Below are 27,346 nucleotides of genomic sequence, written 5' to 3' on the forward strand. Positions count from 1 at the left end.
AGAACAGCAGATGTTTCATCTCTGGGTGGTAGAGAATTTCTTTTTTAAAATCCTTGATTTATTTTACTCTGCAGAAAATCAACCAAAACACTAGCACCCAAAAAACTCACATAATAAATCACCTTAAGTCAAATATATTCTGCATCTAAAGATGACTATTACCAGTTGGTATTTTAAAGTATTATGACTATTGAGCTCTGAACTTAACTTTGAGAAATCGCTTTAGCTAATGTGATTTTAAAATAAAAGAATGAGATCCGAAACCAAATGATATGAATCAGATCACTAAAATAATAAGACTTTCATGTAACAAAGATTAATCAAGAACATATGGGGGTTATTATGAAAATCAAAATTTTACCTCTGTCCTTACAAAAGATTCAAAATTGATTCAATAAAAATTCAGCAAGGATACAGTTGTAGCCTCCAGTGAATTTCAAAGAGGGAAAGTGGGACATAATGACTAAGGACAGACGTTTACACTAAAGGGTCTGCGTCACCAGAAAAAAAATGGCACCGATTCAAATGCACAATTAGAAAAGGGTGGTCAGGCAAAGGTCACTTTGGGGTAACTCCCATTTATTGCGATCTGCTACAAAGAGACAGAGGGAACCCCACACAGCATGGAGAGAGGTGAGGTCTATGACTATCTCCGGAGGCTATTCTGCCAGCATGCCACAGTACTTAATTTTTCTTTAAGATTTTAATCACCCTAACAAAACAAAAACGCACCACGAAGCCAACAAAGGACAGAAGACAAACACAACGAATACACAGTAAACGAATACAAAGTAAGCCGTCATCATCTTTCCATTGTTCTGCAGCCTCACGCACACCTTGCAAGAGCAGTAAACCAGCCATAGCATCCTTCTCAGCAGCAAGATTCGCTATTTTCTCCCATTTCAGCACTTGCTCTCAGGAACTTCAGAAAAACAGACACAGGGGGTCCAGGCTGGGGAGCAGGGGGAGCCCTGGCAGGCTTGACACGAAGGCTTTAATGAAGACAACATCAACTAACAAAAACTGCTAGCCTCCAGTGAAATTTCACTCTGATTTTTTTTAATCGGCATAGCTTTCCTTAAATTAAATCCTCACAGATCCAAAGAGAATGCTGCAATCATACCCCCCAGAAACAGCTAAATAAATGCAACATACTTACAGGTTTAGAGCGGCTGTAACTTTGAAGAAATGAATATAGAAGCCTTTTCCTCTCTCCTACCAGATTTTTTTTAAAGCCAATGGAAAGAAGAGACAGTTCTCAATTCAAAAGGCAAAAAAATCCTCAAATTCTGATTTATGTCTTGGTCTCCTGTGAGACTCTCAATTAATAAGCGTAAGAAAAGAAGTTGCCCGGCTGTTGACAGCATCCCCGAGCTTCCCAGGGCAGAATTTAAGACATGTCAGTTAAAAGTGGCAGCTACACTCACTGCCGAAAGCTGACGCTCCTGCAGGAAAGGATGCCGGGAGATTTTTTTTCCCCCAATCTCTGCTGCAGCCTAATTCTAATCCATCACTATTTAATTATCCTAGAGAAACAAGCAAGAAAAATACAAATGGCCTGGATTTATAAAATCTACAAGGTCTTTTAATGATTTTTCACCTAATCCAGGACTCACTGCTATCTAAAGAGGGTTAGGTGAAGAATAAAATGAGTTACCTCTTTTGTTTTAAGGAAAATGTAAAAGCAGGCTGATGCACCCATGTTAGACTTGGATTTAATATCCTATTGACTATTTTAAAACACTAAATAAGGGAAAGTCAAGTTCTCTTAAGTTTTTAGTCTGATGAATTAAATGTGCAAAAGTTAAATTAGTGAAGTGAATGAAATATACATATGACCTAACAGTCATTTCAATATAGATGGGAGCTGCACTTTAAAATCAATATTAGATAAAGAATATTTGAATTGGTTTTGATAAAACTAAAAAAAAAATAAAAATAAAGTAAGCTTAGAGATGGTCACTGACTTGGCAATTTGTCTTGCCTGATGAGCACTTATACATACTAGAACTGGACTGTTTCTGTGATGGGGTTCACAATTCAATCTGATTATATAAAAGTATCAGGTAATGTGTTCTGATATTTTCTGACTGTAAAATAAACTCCTTACAGAGAACTGGAAACAAAGAAGGAAATTAAAACCAGCAGTAATCTCAAACTAGAGATAGCCAACTGTTAATACTTTACTTCTAGTCTTCTTTCTCCATTTCTTTCTCTTTTTTTTTATTACTATTGTTTTACATTTTGTATACTATCTTTTTCACAGAGATAATGTTATGATTATTTACCTATCAATGTGACTCATTTCTGAAAGTGCTCAAGAAAGCTGACATACGCAGTGACAGACATTCAACATGCATTTATGCACCTACTATAGGCTGAGCATGGAAGACAGAGGATCACACAGAGCATGTGTGGTCCCTACTCCCTTGAAACTCTCGACCCAGCAAGGAAGCCATATACTCCTCAAACAGTCACAAATGTGATAGGTACTACACTTCAGAGGAGACCTACAGGACTCTTTAGAAATATGTAAGAGACCTGGGCTTGCAAAGCTCAGGATTTGTCAAGGAAGGGCAAGCCCAGATGCAAAATCATCAGTATAGTGTATTTCACATCTACATTTGCCAATCTTTTATCTAATATTCTTTTTTTCTTGTATCAAAAGAAACTTTGAGTACAACTATATTCTTGTGAATAACTTATAATATATGAGAATAATTGATATGACTTTGAGAAATTACAAAAGGTAGACCATCCTGCCTCCCTAAAATGGTGAGTTCCCACATGTTTCTAAGAAATCTTCACCCACCTACTGTATAGCACAGGAAACTATATTCAATAGCTTGTAATAACCTACAACGGAAAAGAATCTGAAAAAGAAGATATATATGTATATCACTTCAGTTTAGTTCAGTCGCTCAGTCATGTCCAACTCTTTGCGACCCCATGAATCGCAGCACGCCAGGCCTCCCAGTCCATCACCAACTCCTGGAGTTCACTCAAACTCAGGTCCATCGAGTCAGTGATGCCATCCAGCCATCTCATCCTCTGTCGTCCCCTTCTCCTCCTGCCCCCAATCCCTCCCAGCATCAGGGTCTTTTCCAACGAGTCAACTCTTCACATGAAGGTGGCCAAAGTATTGGAGTTTCAGCTTTAGCATCAGTCCTTCCAATGAACACCCAGGACTGATCTCCTTCAGAATGGACTGGTTGGATCTCCTTGCAGTCCAAGGGACTCTCAAGAGTCTTCTCCAACACCACAGGTCAAAAGCATCAATTCTATATACATGTATGTAAAACTGAATAATTTTGCTGTACATCTGACACATTGTAAATCAACTATACATCAATTAAAAATTAAAATTAAAAAAGAAAAGACATCTTCAAGCTAAAATTAACTCAGCCATGTTCTGAATCTCATAAAGGCTAAAAGATTATCTTGAGAATACTGGAAATAATTTGACATGGATTTTTTTTTTTAACCTAACAATATTGATGTAATCTAACAACAACAAAAAAAAAAAACACCAAATATCCAAATAATTTGTGAAAATTCTCCACATGATCAAGGTCAGCATCAACAGTAAACAGTGATAAATCATTCTGACTGAATATGATATGATGAAAATGGCATTTTATACCTGTGGTCTTTCTCCCCAAATCCCATAATTCCAATCTTACCATGAGAAAAACACTAGACAAATTTCAGTATATGGACATCCTACAAAATATTCTGCCTCGAATTCCTCAAAAGCATCAGGGTCATCAAAAAGAAGACACAGTCTGAGAAACTGACATTGCCAATTAGGTAAAAACTTAGTAAATCTGAAAAAAGTATGGACTTTTGTTAGTGATAATGTATTAATGTTGGTTAATTAATAGCAAGAAATTATGACACTAATGTAAGATGTTAATAATAGGGGAAACTGGGTATACAGTAGATGGGAACTCTAAACTTTTCTGTAAATCTAAAACTGTTCTAAAAAATAAATCCTATTTTTTAAAAGTCCCTTTCCCAAAATGAAAGTAACTTTATTTTTTCTGATCATTAGTAAAACATATCCCATAAAAATGTTTTGATAGTGCAAAAGGTCATAAAGGGGATATTTTGAAATTATAAATACTCTATAATTCCGTCACGCTGAGATAACAAACTGCAAACACAATATGTATGTATATATACACCTATGTATGTGTGTGTATATATATGCATATCTGTGTGTTTATTTATTTATATATATATATATGCCACTATTTTTAGCTGTGGTTAGGCTGACTAGTAGTGAATGTAGTGAAAGTCACTCAGTCAGTGTCCGACTCTTGTGACCCCATGGACTGTAGCCCACAAGGTTCCTCTGTCCATGGGACTCTCCAGGCAAGAACACTGGAGTGGGTTGCCATACCTTTCCACAGTCCATGGGGTCACAAGAGTCAGACACCCCAGCATTACCAAGTTTCAATCCATGGAATCTATGAATGTTACCTTAAATGAGCAAAGATACTTTGCAAGTGTAATCAAGTTAATCATCATAAAATGGGGAGATTATCCTAGATTATTTGGTTTGGTTCCTAAATGCAATCACAGGTATTCTTATAACAGGGAAATAGAAAGGCATTTTACACAAAAGGCACAAGGTTATGTGACCATAGAGACAGAGCGATTTGAAAAGACCATGCTGCTGCCTTTGAAGTTGGAAGAAGGGGCCATGGGCCCAGGAATGCAACAAATCCAGTAGCCTTACTGACCTGTATCTCTTCTCTTCGGTTTTCTTTTCTCCAATTTTTCCATCAAAGCATTCACTTTCCTGAACTTTTTTTTTTTTTTGGTATAAACTCCATCCGGTCCCATCACTTCATGGGAAATAGATGGGGAAACAGTGGAAACAGTATCAGACTTTATTTTTCTGGGCTCCAAAATCACTGCAGATGGTGACTGCAGCCATGAAATTAAAAGACGCTTACTCTTTGGAAGGAAAGTTATGACCAACCCAGATAGCATATTCAAAAGCAGAGACATTACTCTGCCAACAAAGGTCCATCTAGTCAAGGCTATGGTTTTTCCTGTGGTCATGTATGGATGTGAGAGTTGGACTGTGAAGAAGGCTGAGTGCCGAAGAATTGATGCTTTTGAACTGTGGTGTTGGAGAAGACTCTCGAGAGTCCCTTGGACTGCAAGGAGAGCCAACCAGTCCATTCTAAAGGAGATCAGCCCTGTGATTTCTTTGGAAGGAATGATGCTAAAGCTGAAACTCCAGTACCTCATGCAAAGAATTGACTCATTGGAAAAGACTCTGATGCTGGGAGGGATTGGGGGCAGGAGGAGAACGGGACGACGGAGGATGAGATAGCTGGATGGCATCACTGACTCGATGGACGTGAGTCTGAGTGAAGTCCGGGAGCTGGTGATGGACAGGGAGGCCTGGCGTGCTACGATTCATGGGGTTGCAAAGAGTCGGACACGACTCAGCGACTGATCTGATCTGATCTGATCTTTTTTTTTAAATAACAATACATGTTTATTTCTTTTTTTAAATTAATTTATTTTGATTCATGTCAGTGTATGGCAAAAACCACTACAATATTGTAAAGTAATTAAACTCTCTTTCTTTACGCTCAAGGTTTTTCCCAGCTAATTCTTTTTTAACTGAGTTTTTGAGGATTTTGTCACAACGGTCAAAACAGTCATGTTTTTCCCGCTGGTGTCAGGCTTAAAAAATGATTTCCAACCCAAAGAACATAGAATGATTTACCTTAATTTGCTTTTACTACTTAAATAATAAAATCTCCAACTTATTTTCTTTGTTATTAAGAACCATGCAAAGCCATAAATCCTCCAACCACTGTCCCTCCACCCATTCTCCCCTGGACCAGCATCAACATTGAGAGTTGGCTGGAGTACAAGTGTTGAAGGGGGGAGACTGGAGACTTCCCAGAGACCCCCATCTGTTAGGGGAAGCACATTGACTGAAACCACCACCACGGCCAGGCATCGTAGTAACCACGTGCATGGGTTATTTTACCACAGGAGGTGCTGGTAAGGAACTAACCAGCCACCACCAACCGGGAGAGTTTGGAAAAAGTCAAAAGGAAACACCATGTGTCCTACCACCTCCCAGAATTATTCTTGCTGGAATCCATCTCAGCTGAGCAACATGTGAGCCACCAGGCAGGACCCTGAGTCAGAATAACTGGCCAAAGACAAACCAGAAACTAATCCTATCACCATAAAACCCGAGACTGTGAGCCAAGTGGCAGAGCAGTCCTCCTAGGTTCCCTTACCCTCCTGTTCTTCACCTGGGCACCCCTTCCCAGTAAAATCTCTTGCTTTGTCAGCGTGTGTATCTCCTCAGACAATTCATTTCCAAGTGTTAGATACAAGCTCCCTTTTGGGCCTGGGAAGGGTTCCCCCTCTTCCTGCAACACATCCACACCCAGGCTCCCTTTGCAAAGTCTCTCCCCACGGACTAAATCAATGCTTGTTAAAGAAAAAGAGCTCAACAAACATTTGTTAAACCATACGAAGGAGGAGACTCACCCTGTCCCCAGTCCGATGAGGTGGGTCTCAAGACAGGAAATGGTGAAGGATCACAGTCACTCATGTCTCAAAAATTTCACAGTCGTTTATGTTTTTCTTTGAATTTTAAAAAACATTTTATATCTTGAAGGAGTCATCCTAAGACTGCTAAGAAAATAGCCATAGCAAAATTTCTTGTACTTTGTAAGGAATTGTGGTTTTAGAAAATGTTCCCTATATGACATTGTACATTAAGTAATTGGTATAAAAATTATATTACATTTGGTTTATTCTTTGCAGTTTTACAAAATGCTTTCAAACAAATTACTTCATGAGTGAAAAATACATATTAAAAATAATATTTTTACTTATACTGAATTATCTAAAAAGGCATCCTTATACTATTTTAGTAAGTTCTACTGAGAATATCGGAGAAGGCAATGGCACCCCACTCCAGTACTCTTGCTTGGAAAATCCCATAGACCGAGGAGACTGTTAGGCTGCAATCCATGGGGTCGCTAAGAGTCAGACACAACTGAGCGACTTCACTTTCACTTTTCACTTTCATGAATTGGAGAAGGAAATGGCAACCCACTCCAGTGTTCTTGCCTGGAGAATCCCAGGGACGGGGGAGCCTGGTGGGCTGCCGTCTATGGGGTCGCACAGAGTCGGACACGACTGAAGTGACTTAGGACTGAGAATATAGGCTCCATCCATGGAGCTGAACAATAAAATACTACAAGACAATGAGAATGCTATTTCAAAATAGATATGCTTTAAGTAGGCAATCACAGAATTAACTTCCTGGTATCAACTACCACAGCATTATTTTAATCAAAGCAAACAACACATTGTTGGGAAATTTTCTTTTAAATTGGGGCCAGAAATTTTTAATGACAAAGAATCTCTTAAATCAGTAGGGAGATCTGACAGACAGAATTTTATACACACACACATACACACTTTTTTTTTAACTGCATAAAAGCCAGAGGAGTGACAAAAGCTATGCCTATACCCCTAAAAATGCTATTTTATCAGAATTACATGGAGCTTTAACACATTTTGAGATCATTCTCTGCTTATAGGTGATAAAAAAAAATACTCCTTGCTGGCTTGAATACTCTCACTCTGCACAATAAAAATAAAATAGATAACATGGAAATTACTTTATATGAAAATAAAAATCACACATAAATCCCCAAATACCTCTTCAGTATTAAGTAATTTCAGAGGCCTTTAGATTTGTTAGTGGCTAAATCTTCAGACTGTTTATTAAATGTGTATGATACATGATACTGAACCACTCATGATTTACAAATGTGCCTAATGCAAACATCACTCCATCTCTGAGGAGTTCTGGATACAATGTTCTACAAACATGATGGCACAAAGAGGAGGGTAGGAAGAAGAGGAAAGAGAGAGAACCAGGGAGACTGATTAATTTTCAAAACATAAACAGTGGAGAAATTTGACACATACAAAAGGCAAAGCTCCCTGCTTTTACCCTGTGTTATTACTTATTTTAGGTTGCTATTTTTATCAAGAGGGATAAACATATCAGAAAACAGGGCAGATAAAAAATGACAGAAAGTGAACAAAGGCAGTGAAGCTCACTATATCCCCTAGAAGTCTGACAGCTCATTTCCATAAACTTCAGATGGAAATGGAGTCACCCCAGAGTTGAGAAACTGCAATGGCATCACTGACAATCCTGTATAGTGCTCACTATGCCCACAACTGGACATTACCTAATCATGCATGTATGGGTTGACTGACACAACCAGCCGTAATCATCATCAAAAAGAAGGAAGAAAAAAACACATCCCAAAAGATCCTTTAACTCATTCTCCTTTTGAACAATCACAGCAATATTATTGTGCCCGATACTTCCTAAGTTCTCAAAAAATGATGGCTGGATTTTTTTAACGCATTTCAAATCCTTGCAGTTTACTTTGAATATTCATCTACGGTTTTTGATTAGTACATTAATTCAACAAACTTATTAATTCGACAAATATATATATTGAGCTTCTGCTATAGGCCAAGCATTGTGCTTGGGTACAGGATGCACCATGATGGAACTTAAAGAGTTCAGAGAAACAGGTGGTCAGAAAACAAATGAAAAAAAAAAGCTACAAAATATGAGAAATGGAGTGAGAGGAACAAACAGGTTGCCAGGACAGAGGAATGAAGGAGGAGTAACCTATTCAGGTGGAGTCATTAGGCACAGTGGGAGGACAGAGCATCTGAGAGCTGAGGATGACCAGGAAGAACTGGGAGGAGTGCCAGGAAGTTGCTCTGGTCAGAGACGTCAGACATACAAACCTAGGGCAGCAGAGGTCTAGCTTGAAAGAGGCTTCCGGCTCAAGGCAGAGAATGAGGGTGGGAGTTGACCAAGTGGAGGGAGGGTGTGGGGATCTGACCTTGATCTCAAGCCTTGTGGGCTACGGTAGACTGGGAATCTTCACCCTAAGAGACAAGCAGACTCACGCCCAGATTCTAAGCAAAAAAAATGACATCATTCAATTGAATTTCTAAAAGGATCACTCTGTCCTGATTCAAATGAACCTGCTGTTAATAAATTATGAGACACTGGGGAAATTTGAACACTGACAGGATATTTGATGAATATCGTTAATTTATTTTAGGTGTGACAACAGCCTTGTGATTTTTTTTTAAAAGACCTATCTTTTATACGCATACTAAAATACAGATACAGCAGTGCCATAAAAGGCTTATAGATTAGATAATAGTTCTGTTTCAGCACAATTTCCTGACCTTGATACCTGAATGGTAATTAAGTAAGAGCATGTCTTTGTTTTCAGGAAGTGCATACTGAAATATTTAGAGGTAGATTACAGATGAGATAAGATTGGCCTTGAGTTAACAACTGTTGAAGGTAAATGGTGAGTACATAAGAGCTCAGTTGACCATCCTCTCTATTTTTTACACGTTTGAAATTTGTCGTATTAAAATTTTAAATCAGGAAACGTTGGCTGCTACATGGACAATGGATGGGATAAAGTTGGGAGGGTGTCAGACTAGAGAACAAAGGAGACAAGAAAACACATGGGGGTGTGGGCGGGCAGGGCTCTTTAAGTAACCCAGGCAGACCCCACAGTACCTCAAACTATGTAACAGAGAAAAGAGAGAGAGAAGGTGAACAGATGGGAAATATATGTGGGAGGTAGAAATCATCAGACCTGGTAGAAGGAAGTTAAAGAAAAGGGAAGGAATTGAAGCCAGGCATCTGCTTTGAGCAAATGAGTGGAGACATTTACAAAGATGGAGAAGATGGGGAGGAAAAGGTTTCTGAGGGATGAGGGAGGCGGCTGTCAAGAGTTCAGTTTGGAACACACAAATTAAGGTGTTTGTGATATATCCGAGTGAGTGATCAATAGGCAAGGATGGGGCCTATTTCCCATTCCAACTAATAAGATAGTGCCAGACAGAAGAGTAGTCATGTCCAGAAGGTCACTGATGGAGGAGGTAAGGAAGTCAGTACTGGGAACAGAGCTTCTCTGACTTGCAAACATATCCTGGGTGTCTACCTGGGGTTGAATGATAGAGGCTCCTGAGCCTGCAGAAAGGGCAATCACAATGACAAAGGCCCTGTTCATAAGGGTTCACAGGTCATTTTCCACTCATTTGGCCACCAACACTACCAAGTCTCCTACCTCTCCCCTGGGCCTCCTTGGTAAGATGAGACAACTGGACCAAAGGATCACTAAGAATATTCCCTTTAAGCTAGGAAATCCTGTCACTCCTCCTTAGAGTGAAAAGGAGCATTCATACTGGACTGAACAAAAAGTTCATGGGTTTTTCCGTAACATCAGACAGAAAAGCCCAAACAAACTTTTTGGCCAATCCAATAGAATATACAAGCCTTAGCTTAAAATATGGATACAAACACTCTACCCTAGTAGCCTTATACAAAGAACTTCCTGTTTTGGAAGGTCCCAATACAAGAGCAGGCCACTAAAGACGACCTAATAGTACAAAAGAAAATACACAGAGAAGCAATTCAGTGCAGGAAAAAGACACCTGGGGATACTGCTCACTCTGGGCTTTTTAGTGAAATTTATTTCCATTTTCTATATTCCACTGACTCTATAACACATGATTTATGACCTGCTTGAAGGTGTTTGAGCCACACTGGTATCCAATATTCAGACCACAAACGAGCTTGTGACTGACATTCTGAGAGTGTTGAAAAGATAAACACAGGCTTCCCATGCAGTCCATCAGCTCTACTCCTAGGTATGTGTTCCAGAGAATTGCAAACAGGTGTCCAAACAACAAACTGGATACAGTTGTGCATAGCAGTGTTATTCATAACAGCCAAAAACTGGAAACAACCCGAATGTTTATCAACTTATGAATGGACAAACAAAATGTGGTATATCCACACAGTTGAGTATTATTCAGCCATAAAAGAGAATGAATGAAGTACTGATACCTGCTACAACATAGATAAACTTCAAACTTTTAGACACAAAGGAACAAACAGTGAATGATCCTATTTTTATGCAATGTCTATAGAGACAAATCTAGAAGCAGAAATTAGATTAGTGGTTGCCTAGGAGTAGGAGTAAGAAAGGCAAGTGACTCTAAAGGGTTTCTTTTCTGGATGATGATTTTTTTTAATTAGATTGTAATGATGGTTGTACATAGTTCTATAAATATAATAAACTTCAACGAACTGTAAATATAAAAGATTTTATGGGATATAAATTTATAATGCAATAGAGCTATTTTTAAAAGTTCCAGGGCAGAAAATCTCAAGAGAATTATTTTCCCCTCCTTACCTAGTACCAAGATTGAAATACACATAGTTTCTTACTGTGTCTTCTTATATACCAACTTTATTTTTCCCTTCTCTTATGCAAAGTCACCTATAAAATTCTCCACTGTGTTTTTTCCTTCCTTAGTGGTATATACGATGTCAATGGCATTTTGGATCCAATAAAATAATTAAAGAGCAATCTAGGTTAAGAAAAATCAGGTGAGGTGTGGGTAGGGAGGCCCCTCCAAACCTAAGCAACACTTGGATTATCTAGACAGGGAAGTTGGGTCAAAGAAAAGATCACAGAAAAATGAAAATACATCTAACTCGGCCTGAAGTTATACTAGTTATAATTTAACCCACTATGAAGAAAATATTAACTAGATGTTTTCCAACTATCATTCACCAAACTTCAACCTTTAATAACCTTAAAAACAGATCAACCTATTGCATCATTATTAACTGATCTAAACTGATGGAGCCCACCAGGTTGCCTTAAAAGCTTTATCTCATTCTAATTTACAATTTGTGATTCAAAAGAGAAGGTGTGAAGAAGGAGGAAGTCCCTGAGACATGCTAGGCTACAAAATATTTTTATTTCTATTGTAACCATTTTATCACCCGGCTAAACACATCTGCCTCTTTCAAATTCTAGAGGTAAGAGCAAATTCACCGTAGCTGCTGCATGTGAACACACACATCCCACAGCATTCACACTGCCTCCAGGCTCAAAACACCTACGGATTCCTATATAGGGGTAAAGTCAACATTTTAACAAGGTGCTATGGAATATAAGAGAACACTGCTGAAAATATGTTAAACTTGCATCTGTCCTAACAGTCTTGGCACACAAATTTGATGCCTCCCTGACTTCTCTAAACTATCATAATAAGAAAATCTTGATTTTCTAGTACCCAACCAGTTCCTCCAATAAATTAGATTTTGGGGCCACTGCCAACTGTAGTTTACATAAGAAAGAGGTTAAACACCACCAAGTCACTTGGGTCCAAGTGGTCAGTCTACTCTCCTCACTCCGTGGAGGCCAGGATCCTGGGTGACCCAAATCTGCTTATGTCCACAGGGCCCCAGGTAACCCTTGTAGCACTCAAAACTCAAAACCAATGCAAGTCACTCCAACCCTCCAATCGGAAAACAGCTCTCTTTGGAACCCCTGGAACATTTTACTTACTCTTCACATGTCATACTGAGGCAGGAGGTAGACAGAACCTCCCCACCCCTGCCCAGAGTGAGCAACTGGAGTTCCTTCCCTGTGGACAGGAACTCGAAAATATCAATATTTTTTTATATTCTCGATATTCAATGTCAATTCTCGAATGCAGGACAGAAGGCTGGGCCTACCCAGATAAGAGATAAGAGGCCACATATTTCTTATTCTCAAAGTCAAGAAGACCTAGAAAGCTCCTTGGGGGTCAAATGGAGAGTGATGCCAAGGCCACCCATAGGCCTCTTCGCTGGAATCCATCTTGACTGAGAGATGCATGTACATATGGGAGGATCCTGAGATATACCAAATATGAACTCAGAACAAGGCAAAGCAAAATGACTGGCCAAAGAAAAGCTGAAAGAAATGCCCCATAAAAGTGATTCAACCTACCACGAGGACATGGCTCTCTCTGTCTGCCCGTGTGTCTATCCACACATACTGTACTCTTTCCTCCTAATAAACACTTTACTTGTTTCACTCCTTTCCATCTTTGTGAGAATTCTTTTTACACAAAGCCAAAGGGCCAGAACCTTGTCTGCCATAAGCTGACCTCAATCTGGCCAGAAACACAAACCTTGCTTCAAGCCACTGCAGGCTGAGGCCACCCAAAATCAATATCACAGTTAATTTATGAACAGACTTTACTTACACCCACCACTATGTTGTCAGATACAGTAGTTGTCCTGGGCATGAAGAATACCCAGTCATCAGGGCACCAAGAAGTACACACCAGGGTGGAATTGTTAAATCAAGAAGCCAGAGACTATGGCAGAGCTAACCTTCTAGCAAAATTCTATTGACCATTACATGGGACTAAAGTACGGTTCCTCCCTAAGAGATGACCTCCTATGCAAATAAGTCAGAAACTTCATAAGCAATTTTAATTTTCAGAAAGGACATGCTCAATGTGTCACTGTTTTTTTTTTTTAAATCTAATTTTCCTTCCAGTTCTAAATGTTAGAGATGTTTGTACCATCTGCTGCTGCTGCTGCTGCCAAGTCGCTTCAGTCGTGTCCAACTCTGTGCGACCCCATAGACGGCAGCCCACCAGGCTCCCCCATCCCTGGGATTCTCCAGGCAAGAACACTGGAGTGGGTTGCCATTTCCTTCTCCAATGCGTGAAAGTGAAAAGTGAAAGTGAAGTTGCTCAGTCGTGTCAGACTCTTTGCGACCCCATGGACTGCAGCATACCAGGCTCCTCCGTCCATGGGATTTTCCAGGCAAGAGTACTGGAGTGGGGTGCCATCGCCTTCTCCATTAAGATCTACCAGCTAGCAAATCTAACAACTTTCCAAAATAGTTGTTATTACAATTGTTACCACAAAAATCCAGAACTAGGAAAGACTACATCTGTGGTAGTGAATTAACTAAGCAGAAAAGGAGAGTAGGAGGTAAGTTTTCTTTAGTGGAAACACTTGAAGCCTCTCCTCATCTGTTCACTTGCACCTTTTCATTACAAATTCAGGAGAAAATATTCACAGGAAGAAATTAATCACCAGGTTGGCAAGAGGACCACACCCTCCTACAGCGAGGCTGAAGCATTGCTATCTGCACATAAAATCAAAATATGTAGTTTGATCAGCATAAGGAAAAAGAGCTCTACCGAGTTTAGCAGCTAACAGATCACAAAAGAAATGTCATGGCATGATAAATATACGTGTTGGGAAACCCTAAAACTAGGACAAAATAAAAGTTCACATAAAAACCAGTTAAGAATTTTTTACAGTTAACATATACTTGTAATCAGAGAGAAAACATACAGAGTAGGTTAAAAGAAAAATATAGAATAACAGATTTCTTCAGTAATATTTTCAATTTCAGAAAGGGTCAATAACTCAGGAGAGATGGTACAGAACATGACACTCTATGTTGTGGAATACAGAGAAACATCCAAGAGAGCTTTCCCTGTAAATAAAGCATGTGTGTGCTCAGTCCCTCAGTCTCCTGCGTCTCCTACGTCTTCTGCAGTGGCAGGCGGACTCTGTAACACTGAGCTACCTGGGAATCCGAAGTGAAAGTTAAAGTGTTACCCACTCGGTCGTGTCCAACTCTTTGCAAACCCCTGGACTGTAGCCCACCAGATTCTTCTGTCCATGGGATTCTCCAAGAATACTGGATTGGGTTGCCATTCCCTTTTCCAGGGGATCTTCCCAACTCAGGGATTGAACTCACGTCTCTTGCGTTGCAGGCAAATTCTTTACAGTCTGAGCTACCAGGGAAGCCCAAAGTACAACCTACTGACTTTCAAATGTTATCTGGAAACATTTTTAGTCATTTTGAAATTTTCTTACATATATGACACATGTTTCTATCCTCTTAAATAGAATATACTAGATATAACTTTTTTCCAATGTCTCAGAGACAGCATTATTAACATGACTTTCTCAGTGGAGATTGACAGTGAGCAGGATAGGGGAGCAGTAAAGTACTGATATTTAAAGTACTGAGCACCTACTCTTTGTTTATACACATTATAATATTTAAATTGAATTTCATTTTATCTCCTCAATAAATCTGTGAGCGCATGAAGAAACTGAGACTCAGTGAAACTGTCCCAACAGGTCCACCAGGTAGTAAATGAAGCTGAAACTGGTAATCAATTTCACTGTCAAATCCAAGGGGTTGACTCTCCAGAAAGGTACATCTCAGCGTGTGTACCCGAGCAAAGTAAAACCACACTGCTGTGCTTTGGAGTTCTATGATTGTACATCGTACTTACTTTCTTCTTTCTCTGCCATTTTTTGTTACTATCAACAAATAACTATATCTGTTATATATAGTAATAGTATATTACTATCAACAAATATAAAACCACCCTCTCACCATACCTCCTAAGACTCCAGCAAAGTTATACTAAAAAGCATAAGTCTAGTCACATTCATTGTAAATGGAAGTCTCATTGTAAATGGGAAGTCAATGTAGATGGAAGTCTCTACTAAGGGCAAGATTTTTAGAGCTTGAAGATCTACTTTGGCTACCCTTTTTGGAATTGGACTCTACTTTAAATAGGTAAGGTTCTCTATTAGGTAAAATGTTACTATTATGTGTTGCTACACGAAGGTGAGAGAAGTGGGTACCAAGGACATTTTGGCAACACCAAAAAGGATACACAAAACCGTTTAAGGAACAGTCTAGGGTGTCACAGGTAATAATGCACATCAGAAACCTAAAAGAACAAGGCAAGTTCTAGAACAGAGAAGCCTTTGGATTTGCTAAACTGAACAAGACTGAGCTGACAGAGAAGTTAAATTTGGAAGTAAAAAAATATTGGCATGGCAGAGAATGGATACATGTATATATAGGGCTGTGTCTCTTTCCTGTTCACCTGAAACTATTACATTGTTAATGGGCTACACCCCAATACAAAATTACAACAACAGCAAACAATGCTGGCAACAGCTGAAGACAGGCTGAAAGAGGCAATGAATGGAAAAGAAAATGTTAGATAACCAGAAAGTGAGGTAGCATTAAAAAACTATTGTTTTCAAGATGAGAGGAAAAAACGTAATACATGGTTGACAGTCAGATAAAAGAAGCCAAGACATACAAATTTCCCAGGAATTTCACATTTTCAGAGTTCACCGTGGGTTTCTGATAGTCACGAATCAAAAACATCTCTGTCACAGGACATTTTTGGAGGCCATTCTCCTGAGAACCAGTCATACTAATATTGAAACATCTAAAGCAGATAGAATAGTTTTGTGCAAAAAAAAAAAAAGAATAGTTTTGCGCAAACACAAAGACACACAGATCAAAGGACCGAAAGAGAAAGCCCCCAGAAACAGAGCGTTATTAGTTTAATGAGTTTATTACTTGATGGAGGAGGCATCATACATACATTTTCTTTTACTCACAGACTTAGCAAATGGTGTTGGAATAGTGTGCTGGCAATGTAGGGGTTGGCATGAGATGGGGATCTAAATTAACTTCAGTTGGGTTAAGTTCAGGGATTTCTTTTTTTTAGTTCAGCTAAAATTTTCTGCCTGCTGGGTGTATTTCTGAAAAAGGGAGTTGAAGTCACCAATGATGGTAATGAAATCATCTATTTCTCCTTATATAATAATTCTATTTTTGCTTCATGTAGTTTGATGCTCTGTTGCTAGGTATCTACACACTAAGAACTGTTATGCCTTCTTGGGAGATTGGCCCCTCTATCATTAGCTAATGCCTTTCTTTATTCCTGATAACTTTCCTTAGTTTAAAGTCTGCTCTGTCTAAAATTAGTACTGCTATTCCTGCTTTCTGATGATTATTGTTAGCATGGTATATTTTTTCTCAATTTACTTTTATTCTACGTGTCTTTTATTTAAAATGGGTTTTGTTGTAAACAACATATAGTTGGACTATACTTTGTGAGATACTCTAATAATGTCTTTTAACTGGTAAATTTAGACCACTGACATTCAAAGTGATTATTGATATAGCTGGATTAACATCTACCATGTTCATCACTATTTTTATTTCTTGCCCTCACTTTTGGAGAAGGAAATGGCAACCCAGTCCAGCGTTCTTGCCTGGAGAATCCCACGGATGGAGAAGCCTGGTAGGCTGCAGTCCACGGGGTCACACAGAGTCGGACACGACTGAAACGACTTAGCAGCAGCAGAAGCCCTCACTTTTTGTTCCTATTCTTGTCTTCCACTCTTTTTCTGCCTTATATTGTTTTGATTGAACATTTCATATGCTCCATTTTCTCTCCTTTCTTAGCATATCAGCTTTACTTCTTTTTTTACTTTTTTTTTGGTGGTTGCCCTAGAGTTTGCAATACACATTTACATCTAAGTCTGCATTCAAACATACTGTACCACTTCACAGGTAGTGTGAGTACCTTATAATAACAAGACAATACTATCCTCCTTCCCATTGCTTGTATCGCTGTTTTCATTCATCTCACTTAGATGTGAGCATAGACAAGTGCGTGTGTGTATATATATATATATATATCTTTTGTGTGTATATATATATAAACATAAGTATATATAACCAAATACACTGTTGGTATTATTTTCAACAAACTGCTATCCATTAGATCAATTAAGAATATGAAAAAGTATTTTATTTTACTTTGACTTATTCCTTTTTTGATGTTCTTCTTTTCTTTATGTAGATCTGACGTTCTACATATTATTTTCCCTCTCTATATAGAACTTCTTTTCGTGTTTCTCATAAGGCAGATCTATGGGTAACAAATTGCTTTAATTTTTGTTTGCTTGAGAAAGCTTTTATTTCTCCTTTACTTTTGAAGATAATTTCACAGAGTACAGAATTCTAGGTTGGTGGTTTAATTCTCTAAACACAAATATTTCACTCCACTTTCTTTTGCTTGCCAGGTTTCTGATGAGAAGTTAACTTTGCTCCTCTAGAGGTAAGGTGTGTTTTTTATTTTAGGAATTTATCTTTGCTACTCTGTAGTTTACAGGTGATAGATCTATCAAGAGGTTACTTTTTGGTGTTCATCCTATTCAGTGATCTATTACCTTACTGGATTTATGGTTTGGTATCTAACATTAATTGTGGAAATTATCAAACATTATTATTTCAAATATTCTTCTGTTCCTTTCTTTTCCTCCTAGTGTTTCCATACAACATCTGTTGTACTTGTCCTACAGTCCTTGAATATTCTGTTCTGTTTTTAATCAGTCTTTGTTCTCTTTGCTTTTCAGTTTTTGAGGATTCTATTCAGCTCAATTGGTAAAGAATCCAGCTGCAATGCGGGAGACCTAGGTTCGATCCCTGGGTTGGGAAGATCCCCTGGAGAAGGGCATGGCAACCCACTCCAGTATTCTTGCCTGGAGAACCCCAGGGACAGAGGAACTCGGTGGGCTGCAGTCCATGGGATCGCAAAGAGTCGGACACGACTGAGAGACTAAGCTCATTCAGGATTATATTGCTCTAGCCTCTAGCTCAGAGACTCTTTCCTCAGCCATGTCCAGTCTAATAAGTCCATCAAAGGCAGCTTTCAATTCTGTTAGTGTTTTCAGATCTCTAGCATTTCTTTTTGGTTCTTTCTTATGACTTCCATCTTTCTGTTCACACTGCCTATCTGTTCCTGCAGGCAGGCTCTCTATTCACCCATAGAGCCCACAGCATATTCACCATAGTTGTTTGAAACCCCCACATCCCTGCTATGTCTGGTTTAGATGTTTACTCTGCCTCTTCAAACTGTGTTTTTTGCCTATTGGTCTGCCTTGTAATCTTTCTTGGTGGTTAAATATGATGTACATGATAAAAGGAACTGCTGTAAATCAACCTGTGGTCACATGGTGGTGAGGGGGTGGGGAGGGGAAACGACTGACACTCCTATGATTAGGTCACAGTCCTTAAGGGAGCCTGTGCCTCTGGACTGGGAACTGCTCAAGTGTTTCTCAGTTTTTCTTCTCAGGTAGATGGGACAGGATGGCCAGAGTGGGCTGGAGTTCCCAGGTCAGTTAGACTCTGGTTAACTACTCTCCCCTGAGGGTAGGCCTTGTTAAGAACAGTCAACTCTGGTATATTTCAGAATGTTCCTTTTCTCCTTACCCTGCAGGATGCCCAAAGGGATTTTTCTCCTCTGTTTACTGTGGGAATCTGGTAGAGCTTCTAGAGGCAAATCTCACATTAGGAGGGGAGGGGGCTTCACATGAGAGATTCCCCTGTGGTTCTTAACTCCCAGAGTTGTTTACACTAAGCCTCCACCAATTCATCCATCACAGCTGAGGTCTTCCAGTCCCAGCTTTGGCTCGTACACCATACTCCCTGTATTTGCCCTTCTGACCCTCTAGTATTGGGCATTGGGATCTGCCCTGTATCCTCCCCTTTCCTTTGGCTCCAAAATGAATTGTGGATTTTTCAAGTCTGTTAAGCTCTTTACTTGTTGTTAGGACAGAGTGGTGACTTCAAGCTCTTTACATGCAAAGCCAGAAACCAGAAGTCAAGTTCAGAAGGTTTTTGTTTCTCTATAATTTGATTTTTTAAAAACTAGTCAGTGTTAGAAATTGCTGACAATGCCTTTCAAACCCAGAGGTAAAGCCGCTGCCAGTTTAACACAACCAGTGAAAATTCAAGGAAACACAAGTTTTAATGTGTATTGCCCATTGGTCACATCAATTATACCAGCTTGACCTATTTTCATCTCTGAGACCTGAACCCATTTCTGATGTGTGTCCAGTGTTCCAGTTTCTCACTGGGAACAGCAGAGCCTCCACTGTGAATTCCAGTAACCAGCCCCATAGTCAGACCCTTTTCTACATCCTGGATTTCAGTCAACCATGCACCTCAAGCTCAGTTCCTGCCAATGCTCAGAGCAGAGCAGCAGCAGCAGAGTGGAATAAGATTTCTGGATGGCAAATAATGCACTCACCTTAAAAGTAATTTTTAAAATTATACAAGCAGATTGTCTTCCAAAGAGTACAGCATGAAAAGGGAAGGGGAGGAAAAGTAACATTACAGTGGCAAGACTTGACAAACACTATCTCAAGCCAAGTGATTAAGTTTAGCCTCAACAATAGTAAGCCAGGTTGATAACATGTACCTTTGATATAGTGTGATGAGAATGATACCTTACATCTGTGGTCTACCTCCCCAAAATACATGAACTCAGTCTAATCATGAGGGAAAAAAAAAAAAAAACAGATAAGTCTCAATTGAGAGATATTCCACAAAACAAATGAGTAGTCTCAAAACTGATAAGGTCATCAAAACCAAGGAAAGTCTGAGAAACTGTCACAATCACGAGTAGGCTACAGAGACAGGACAAATAATTATAATGTGGTGTCCTGAATGAGATCCAAGAACAGAAAAAGGATACTACATAAAAACTAAAGATATCTGAATAAAGTATGGACTTTAGCCATAACAACATATCCATATTAGATTATTAATTGTGACAAACGTACCATTCTAATGTAAGAAATTAATCACAGGGAAAACCAGTGTGGGATATATAGGACTTTCCATACTATGTTCATAATAGTTCTGTAAATCTGCAACTATTGCACAGTAGCAAGGTTATTTTTTTAAATCCTAATCACAATTAAGTTCTTTTTAATCACATATATATTCGATGACAAACACTAAAAACTTTGGACAATAAAAAAATGTGCAACTCTAACATAAAAATAGCAATTAAGGGAAAGTATCTGTAGCAAATAGAACCAAAGATGAAAGTGTATATACATTTGTAAGTTGATAAGTATGTATGAGAAACAGTGAGAAAAAAGTTAAATAGGCAAGAGAAGACTAGAATTCATACATAAGGGAATGCAACAGACTAAACAACGATGATAAGAAAAAAAATGCGGGGTGGGAGGGGTATACCACATGGCTTGTGGGATCTCAGTTCCCCAAGCAGTGCTTAACCCCAGGCCATGGTAGTGAAGGCCTGGAATCCTAAACATTAGGCCACGAGAGAACTCCCAGAAAAAAAAAATTTTAACTAAACAATTAGGTATCACTAAAGTAGCAAAGGGCTTCCCTGATGGCTCAAATGGTAAAGCGCCTGCAATGCAAGAGACCCAGGTTCAATCCCTGGGTCAGGAAGTTCCTATGGAGAAGGGAATGGCTTTGCACTCCAATATTATTGCCTCGAGAATTCCATGGACAGAGGATGCTGGCGGGCTACAGTCCACGGGGTCACAAAGAGTTGGACACGACTGAGCGACTAACACTTTTCACTTTTTAAGCAGAAAAATGGTTTCAAATAATACCTAGGGATGATGATGCTACACATACACATTGTTCATAGCTAAAATAAGATAAAATTCAAAAGATAAAATTCTTTTGAAAGTGCTGTGGACTGAATTCAGTTCAGTCGCTCAACTCTTTGCGACCCCATGGACTACAGCACCTCAGGCTTCCCTGTCTATCACTAACTCCTGAAGCTTGCTGAAACTCATGTCCATCAAGTCGGTGATGCCATCTAACCATCTCAGAATTGCATTCCCCCAAAATTCACATACTGAAGCTCTGATCCCCAATGTGATGGCATTTGGAGATGAGGCCTTTGGAAGATAATTAGATTTAGATCAGATCCTGAGAGTGGGGTCCTCATGACTAATGCCCTTATAGGAAGAACACCTAGAGACCTCTCTCTCTCTCTCTCTCTCTCTCTCTCTCTCTCTCTACCTGTGGAGACACGAGGAGGTGACCATCTATAAACCAGGCAGAGAGCTCTCACCAGAACCAAACCATGCTAGCAACCCGATCTCTCACTTTCAGGCTCCAAAACTGTGAGAAAATTAACTTCTGCTGTTTAAGCTACCCAACCCATGGTATTTTGTTATGGCAGCCTGAGTTGACTAGTACACAAAGGCAACTTGAAAAATATCACATAAAGAGCAATAAAAATAGTCATCCCTTTTATAGCCAGTAATCCTACATTGGTGAAGTTAAAACTTTCAGAGACAATTCAAAAATATAACAAAACTATACATATTAAAATATTCCCTAGTTTTACTAAATGTCTAAGGAGAAATGAATAAGTAAACTGTAGTGTTCCATTTGATCTAATATGACATCATTTAAAATCATTACAAAAATTATATAGGCATATAGGAAATGCTTATAATAAAACTAAGTGCAAACCAAAAGCAAAAATCTACAGTATGAGGCCAATCATGTAAAGAAATATGGGCAAGATATAAAAGGGTTGCTGCTAAGTCGCGTCAGTCACGTCTGACTCTGTGCGACCCCACAGACAGCAGCCCAACAGGCTCCTCTGTCCCTGGGATTCTCCAGGCGAGAATAGTGGAGTGGGTTGCCATTTCCTTCTCCAATATAAAAGGGTTAGCTGTAAACAAAATTTAATTTGTTGGAAAACTTTTTTCTTTTATTTTAGTTTAAGGTTACAAGAAATCTGGCTTAATCACATCCTAAATGTTAAATTATAGAGAACTGAATTTTTCCAACGATAGTCACTATACTCAAAAAAATGAGAATGAAATATTTATTTTTTTAAAAAGAAAACCATCAATTTTCTCTACTATATACGTTTTTATTACGTTACTACTTACACAGAGAGGGTTTCCAAAGCATCTTCAAAGATGTCCTGGGGGAACAAAAAACACAATGAGTGTCTCAGGAATCAAGAACTTTAAACATAAAAGAGACTTGTGTGTGCTCGCGTGCATGCATGCGCGTGTGCCCAAGCACATGTGTGCATGCCTCCCAGCAACAGAGTGGGGAGTTTGGGTGGGCTGCAGTGGAACCACTCCACTTAACGCTCACTAATGTAACTCCTTTCAGAGAAATCAAGCACATGGATGTAAGTGAGATTTAACTTAGATAAGTTTTTGTTTTTTTTTAAATAAGACTAGTAAAATACTCAGCTAGCAATCAAACTGGGCTAATTTGAAGAAACTGACTCCTCTAAAGGAGTCTTCAGTCTCAATCAACCCAGAAGCACAATGAGACAAATAACAGGACTTGCCCGATTCAGTCACGTCTTTCTCCCTGGCTGGCCACGTTAGCACCCCTGGGTCTTTGTGTAATATCCAACCCCACTACCCACCCAGCAAGTCTCCCTGCCGCCAGACTGTTCTCTACAGCATAGAGGGCAGCCTTTTCTTTATGCCACTGGTCTGTTCAAAAGTTGCACACACATGCACACTCACATCTGCTTACAAATCCACACATGCACCCCACACTCATACACACTGACTCACACACTCACAAGCTCACCCGTAAACTCACAGACACACACACTTAGAAACACACATACACTCACACACAAACTTACACATACACAAAGTTCCCTCATAGCTGCAAAAATCAAATCCAAGCTCCTCATCCAGTTATCTGGGACCCACTATAACCTAGTCGAATCTTCAAAGCCTCCTTCCCTCACATTCCTTCCACCATTTCCACAGCCACACACAGGACCATCCTGGCCTCCCTGCCCCCACGCTTCACATCTGCCATTCAATTCTTCACATAACAGCTGAAGTTACTCTTCTCTTTCTCTTCTTTAATAAGCTCACATCATACTACTGCTTTAGACTTTTTTAAAACCTTTCCACTGCATGTAGAATAAATCCAAATTTAATAAACATCCAAGACCTACTGTATAGTATAAGAAATATTCAATATCTTATAATAACCTATAATGAAAAGGTTTCTGAAAAAGAATATATATACACAATATATGTGTGTGCGTGTGTGTGTGTGTGTGTGTATATATATACACACACATATATGGGTGCTTAGTCAGTCATGTCTGACTCTTTGTGACCCTTTGGACTATAGCCCACCAGGCTCCTCTGTCCATGGAATTTTCCAGGCAAGAATACTGGAGTGGGCTGCCATTTCTTCCTCCATGGATCATCCTAATCAAACAATTGAACCCATGTTTCCTGTGTCTCCTGCATTGAAGGCAATTTCTTAACCCACTGAACCATCAGGGGAGGCCTATATATATATATATATATAAAACTGAATCACTTTGCTATAAACTTGTGTTGTGTGCTTAGTCCTGTTATTTGTTTCATTGTGCTTCTGGGTTGAGTGAGACTGAAGAGTGTGTGCTTAGTTGCTCAGTCGTGTCCAACTCTTGAGATCCCATAGACTGTAGCCTGCCAGGCTCCATGGGATTCTCCAGGCAAGAATACTGGAGTGAGTTGCCATTTCCTTCTCCAGGGGATCTTCCCAACCCAGGAATCAAACCCAGGTCTCTTGCATTGCATGCAGACTCTTTACCGACTGAGCTACAAGGGACACCTATATAATACAAACTTGAAACACTGTAAATCAACTATATTTCAATTTTCAAAAAGAACAAGGTAGAGTCCTGAAAGAAAAATAAAATTCAAATTCCTTCTCAAAAATCTATGAAGCCCCTAAACGACCCTGCCAGCCTCTGACTACCCCTCTGCCCACTGGCCCCCTTACTCACTCCACTTCAGCCACAGTCTGTCCTTCTGTTCCATGCACAAGCCAAACTCATCCCATGCCTCTCTGCATGTCCCTTTCCTAGAATGTTCTTCACTCAACTCTTCCTATGGCTGACTCACTGTCATCTTTCCATTTTCAAATCCTCTAATAAACCAAATTAAAATTACTAAGAATAGCAGCATACTAATATTTTCCCATCATCTGATTTCTTTCATTCTCAATACCATTTTTAATATCATAATCTCTAATCATCTCATTTGTTTATGTGGTTACAATCTGTCTCCATCAGGGCAGGTTCTCATTTATCACATCTACATAGAAATCACCAGGGCTTGGCACAGAGTTGTTGCTCAAAAGATAGATGTTGCTTAATGAATGAATTGAGCTTGGGCCATCAAGGCAGTGATCACATCACCTCATTTAGAGCTATAACACAGATATGAAGAAAGAGGACCCAAGAGCTTTTCTCTCATTTGATTATTAATACTGAACAATGTATACACCATACTACAGCTTCCCTGGTGGCTCAGATGGTAAAGAATCTGCCTGCAATGCAGGAGACTAGGGCTCAATCCCTAGGTCGGTAAGACCCTGGAGAAGGGTTTGGCAACCCACTCCAGTATTCTTGCCTGGAGAATCCCATGGACAGAGATGCCTGGTGGGCTACAGTCCATGCAGTTGCAAAAGACTCAGACACAACTGAGCGACCAAAACACATACAACATACTGACTCTGCAGGCAGGCAGGAAACAAAATGTGTAAATACGAAAAAGAAGAGACATTCTAAGTAGTGGCAGAACTGAGTTGAGAATTTGGGAACCCTGATCTATTGATCTACATTCATACCATACTCTGTAAGGGAGGTGGAGTCAGGGGCAATTCCATCTTATTCCTCAGTCTCCAGAGACTAATGACTGGAGCAAAAACAGAAGCTCATAAACCAGCCACTGAAAGAAAAAGGAGCTGGCCCTCCAGCAACAGAACCTAAGCCAATGTATAGGCTTCTCTGGCCTATATAAAAATTTCTAAGAAAAGACTCCTTTCTCCAAATCAAAAGTCTGAAGAGGCTCTTGGCATCACCAACCTTGTCATTTTGAATCACAGCCCAGTTTACCATCTGAAGGGTTGCAGAGAAGGTGAAAGACTAGGTTCTCCAGGAACCCAATTCTAGCTGTGATGACCAATTAAATTTACCTGTGCCAGACACCAGCTCATGGTCCCTCCAGCATTCCTGTTAACCCCACCCAGGCCGACCTGTACCAGGAAGGGGGGATGCAGAGAGCATGCTCCTGAGAGCTTCTGTGCACCTGACCCCCTCCTCACAAACCTCAACCCAGAACAGAGCACACAGCAGGCACAGAGACATGGAGTGGGCTTCAGGAAAGATAGCTCAGAAGTCCAGCTCTCCTTTTAAAAAGAAATAAGGCTAATATTTACACTTAAACAAGTAATACCCCTATACCCATCTCAGTGTTATAGTTTTTCCATTAGTTATGTACTGATGTGAGAGATGGACCATAAAGAAGGCTGAGCACCGAAGAATTGATGCTTTTGAACTGTGGTGCTGGAGAAGACTCTTGAGAGTCCCTTGGACAGCAAGGAGATCAAACTAGTCAATCCTTAAGGAAATCAACCCTGGATATTCACCGGAAGGACTGATGCTGAAGCTCAGTCTACAGTACTCGGCCCACGTGATGCAAAGAGCTGATTCATTGGAAAAGACCCCGATCCTGGGAAACACTGAGGGCAAGAGGAGTAGGGGGTGACAAAGGATGAGATGGTTAGATGGCATCACTGACTCATGAGTTTGAGCAAACTCCAGGAGATAGTGAAGGACAGGGAATCCTGGCATGCTGCAGTTCATAAAGTGGCAAAGCGTCGGACACGACTTAGTGACTGAACAACAGCAACAATCCATCTCAAAACAAGAAACACTAAGTTATATCCAGTAAGAAATCATCTTAATTTGAGTAACACCTCTCCCTTTATCATATGCAGTATGTGCCTGAAGTGCTCATTTGCTTCAGTCATGTCCGACTATGACCCTATGGACTGCAACCCATCAGGCTCTCTGTCTGTGGGATTATCCCCGCAAGAATACTAGAGTGGATTGCCATGCCCTCCCCCAGGGGATCTTCCTGACCCAGTGATCGAACCCACGTCTCCCGCATTGCTGGCAGATTCATTACCCCTGAGTCATGGGTGAAGCCCCTATCATATGCAGCAGTTTCTCTAAATAAAACATACTGTAGAACATGGAAACCACAGCTAACAATACCGCACTGCATATTTGAAAACTGTTCAAAGAGCTGATATTGAAAATTTTCATCATACACACAAATTATGACTATGTGACATGATGGATGTGTTCAGTTCAGTTCAATTCAGTTCAGTCGCTCAGTTGTGTCTGACTCTCTGCAACTCCATGAACTGCAGCACACCAGGCCTCCCTGTTCATCGCCAACTACCGGAGTCCACCCAAATCCATGTCCATTGAGTCAGTGATGCCATCCAACCATCTCATCCTCTGTCATCCCCTTCTTCTCCTGCCCTTAATCCCTCCCAGCATCAGGGCCTTTTCAAATGAGTCAGTTCTTCGCATCAGGTGGCCAAAGGATTGGAGTTTCAGCTTCAATATCAGTCCTTCCAATGAATATTCAGGACTGATTTCCTTTAGGATAGACTGGTTGGATCTCCCTACAGTCCAAGGGACTCTCAAGAGTCTTCTCCAACACCACAGTTCAAAAGCATCAATTCTTCAGCACTCAGCTTTCTTTATAGTCCAACTCTCACATCCATACATGACCACAGGAAGAACCATAGCCTTGACTAGATGGACCTTTGTTGGCAAAGTAATATCTCTGCTTTTTAATATGCTGTCTAGGTTGGTCATAACTTTCCTTCCAAGGAATAAGTATCTTTTAATTTCATGGCTGCAGTCACCATCTGCAGTG

At 39.8% G+C, this 27,346-nt stretch overlaps 1 protein-coding gene across 3 annotated transcripts in view; it reads right to left on the reverse strand.

The window, feature by feature from the left end:
• Positions 1-27,346, reverse strand: part of TTC39B (tetratricopeptide repeat domain 39B) — a 159,740-nt gene that overhangs the window by 89,332 nt on the left and 43,062 nt on the right. For 2 of the 3 annotated variants that reach the window (XM_070375920.1, XM_070375918.1), the window contains exon 2: positions 22,517-22,551. The exons of the other annotated variant lie outside the window; for it this stretch is intronic. In XM_070375920.1, coding sequence (XP_070232021.1) covers positions 22,517-22,551 — 35 coding nt within the window. The remainder of the gene's footprint in view (positions 1-22,516; positions 22,552-27,346) is intronic. 3 annotated transcript variants of the gene reach the window in all.

Source organism: Bos mutus, chromosome 8 (assembly GCF_027580195.1).
Source record: "Bos mutus isolate GX-2022 chromosome 8, NWIPB_WYAK_1.1, whole genome shotgun sequence".
NCBI lineage: Eukaryota > Metazoa > Chordata > Mammalia > Artiodactyla > Bovidae > Bos > Bos mutus.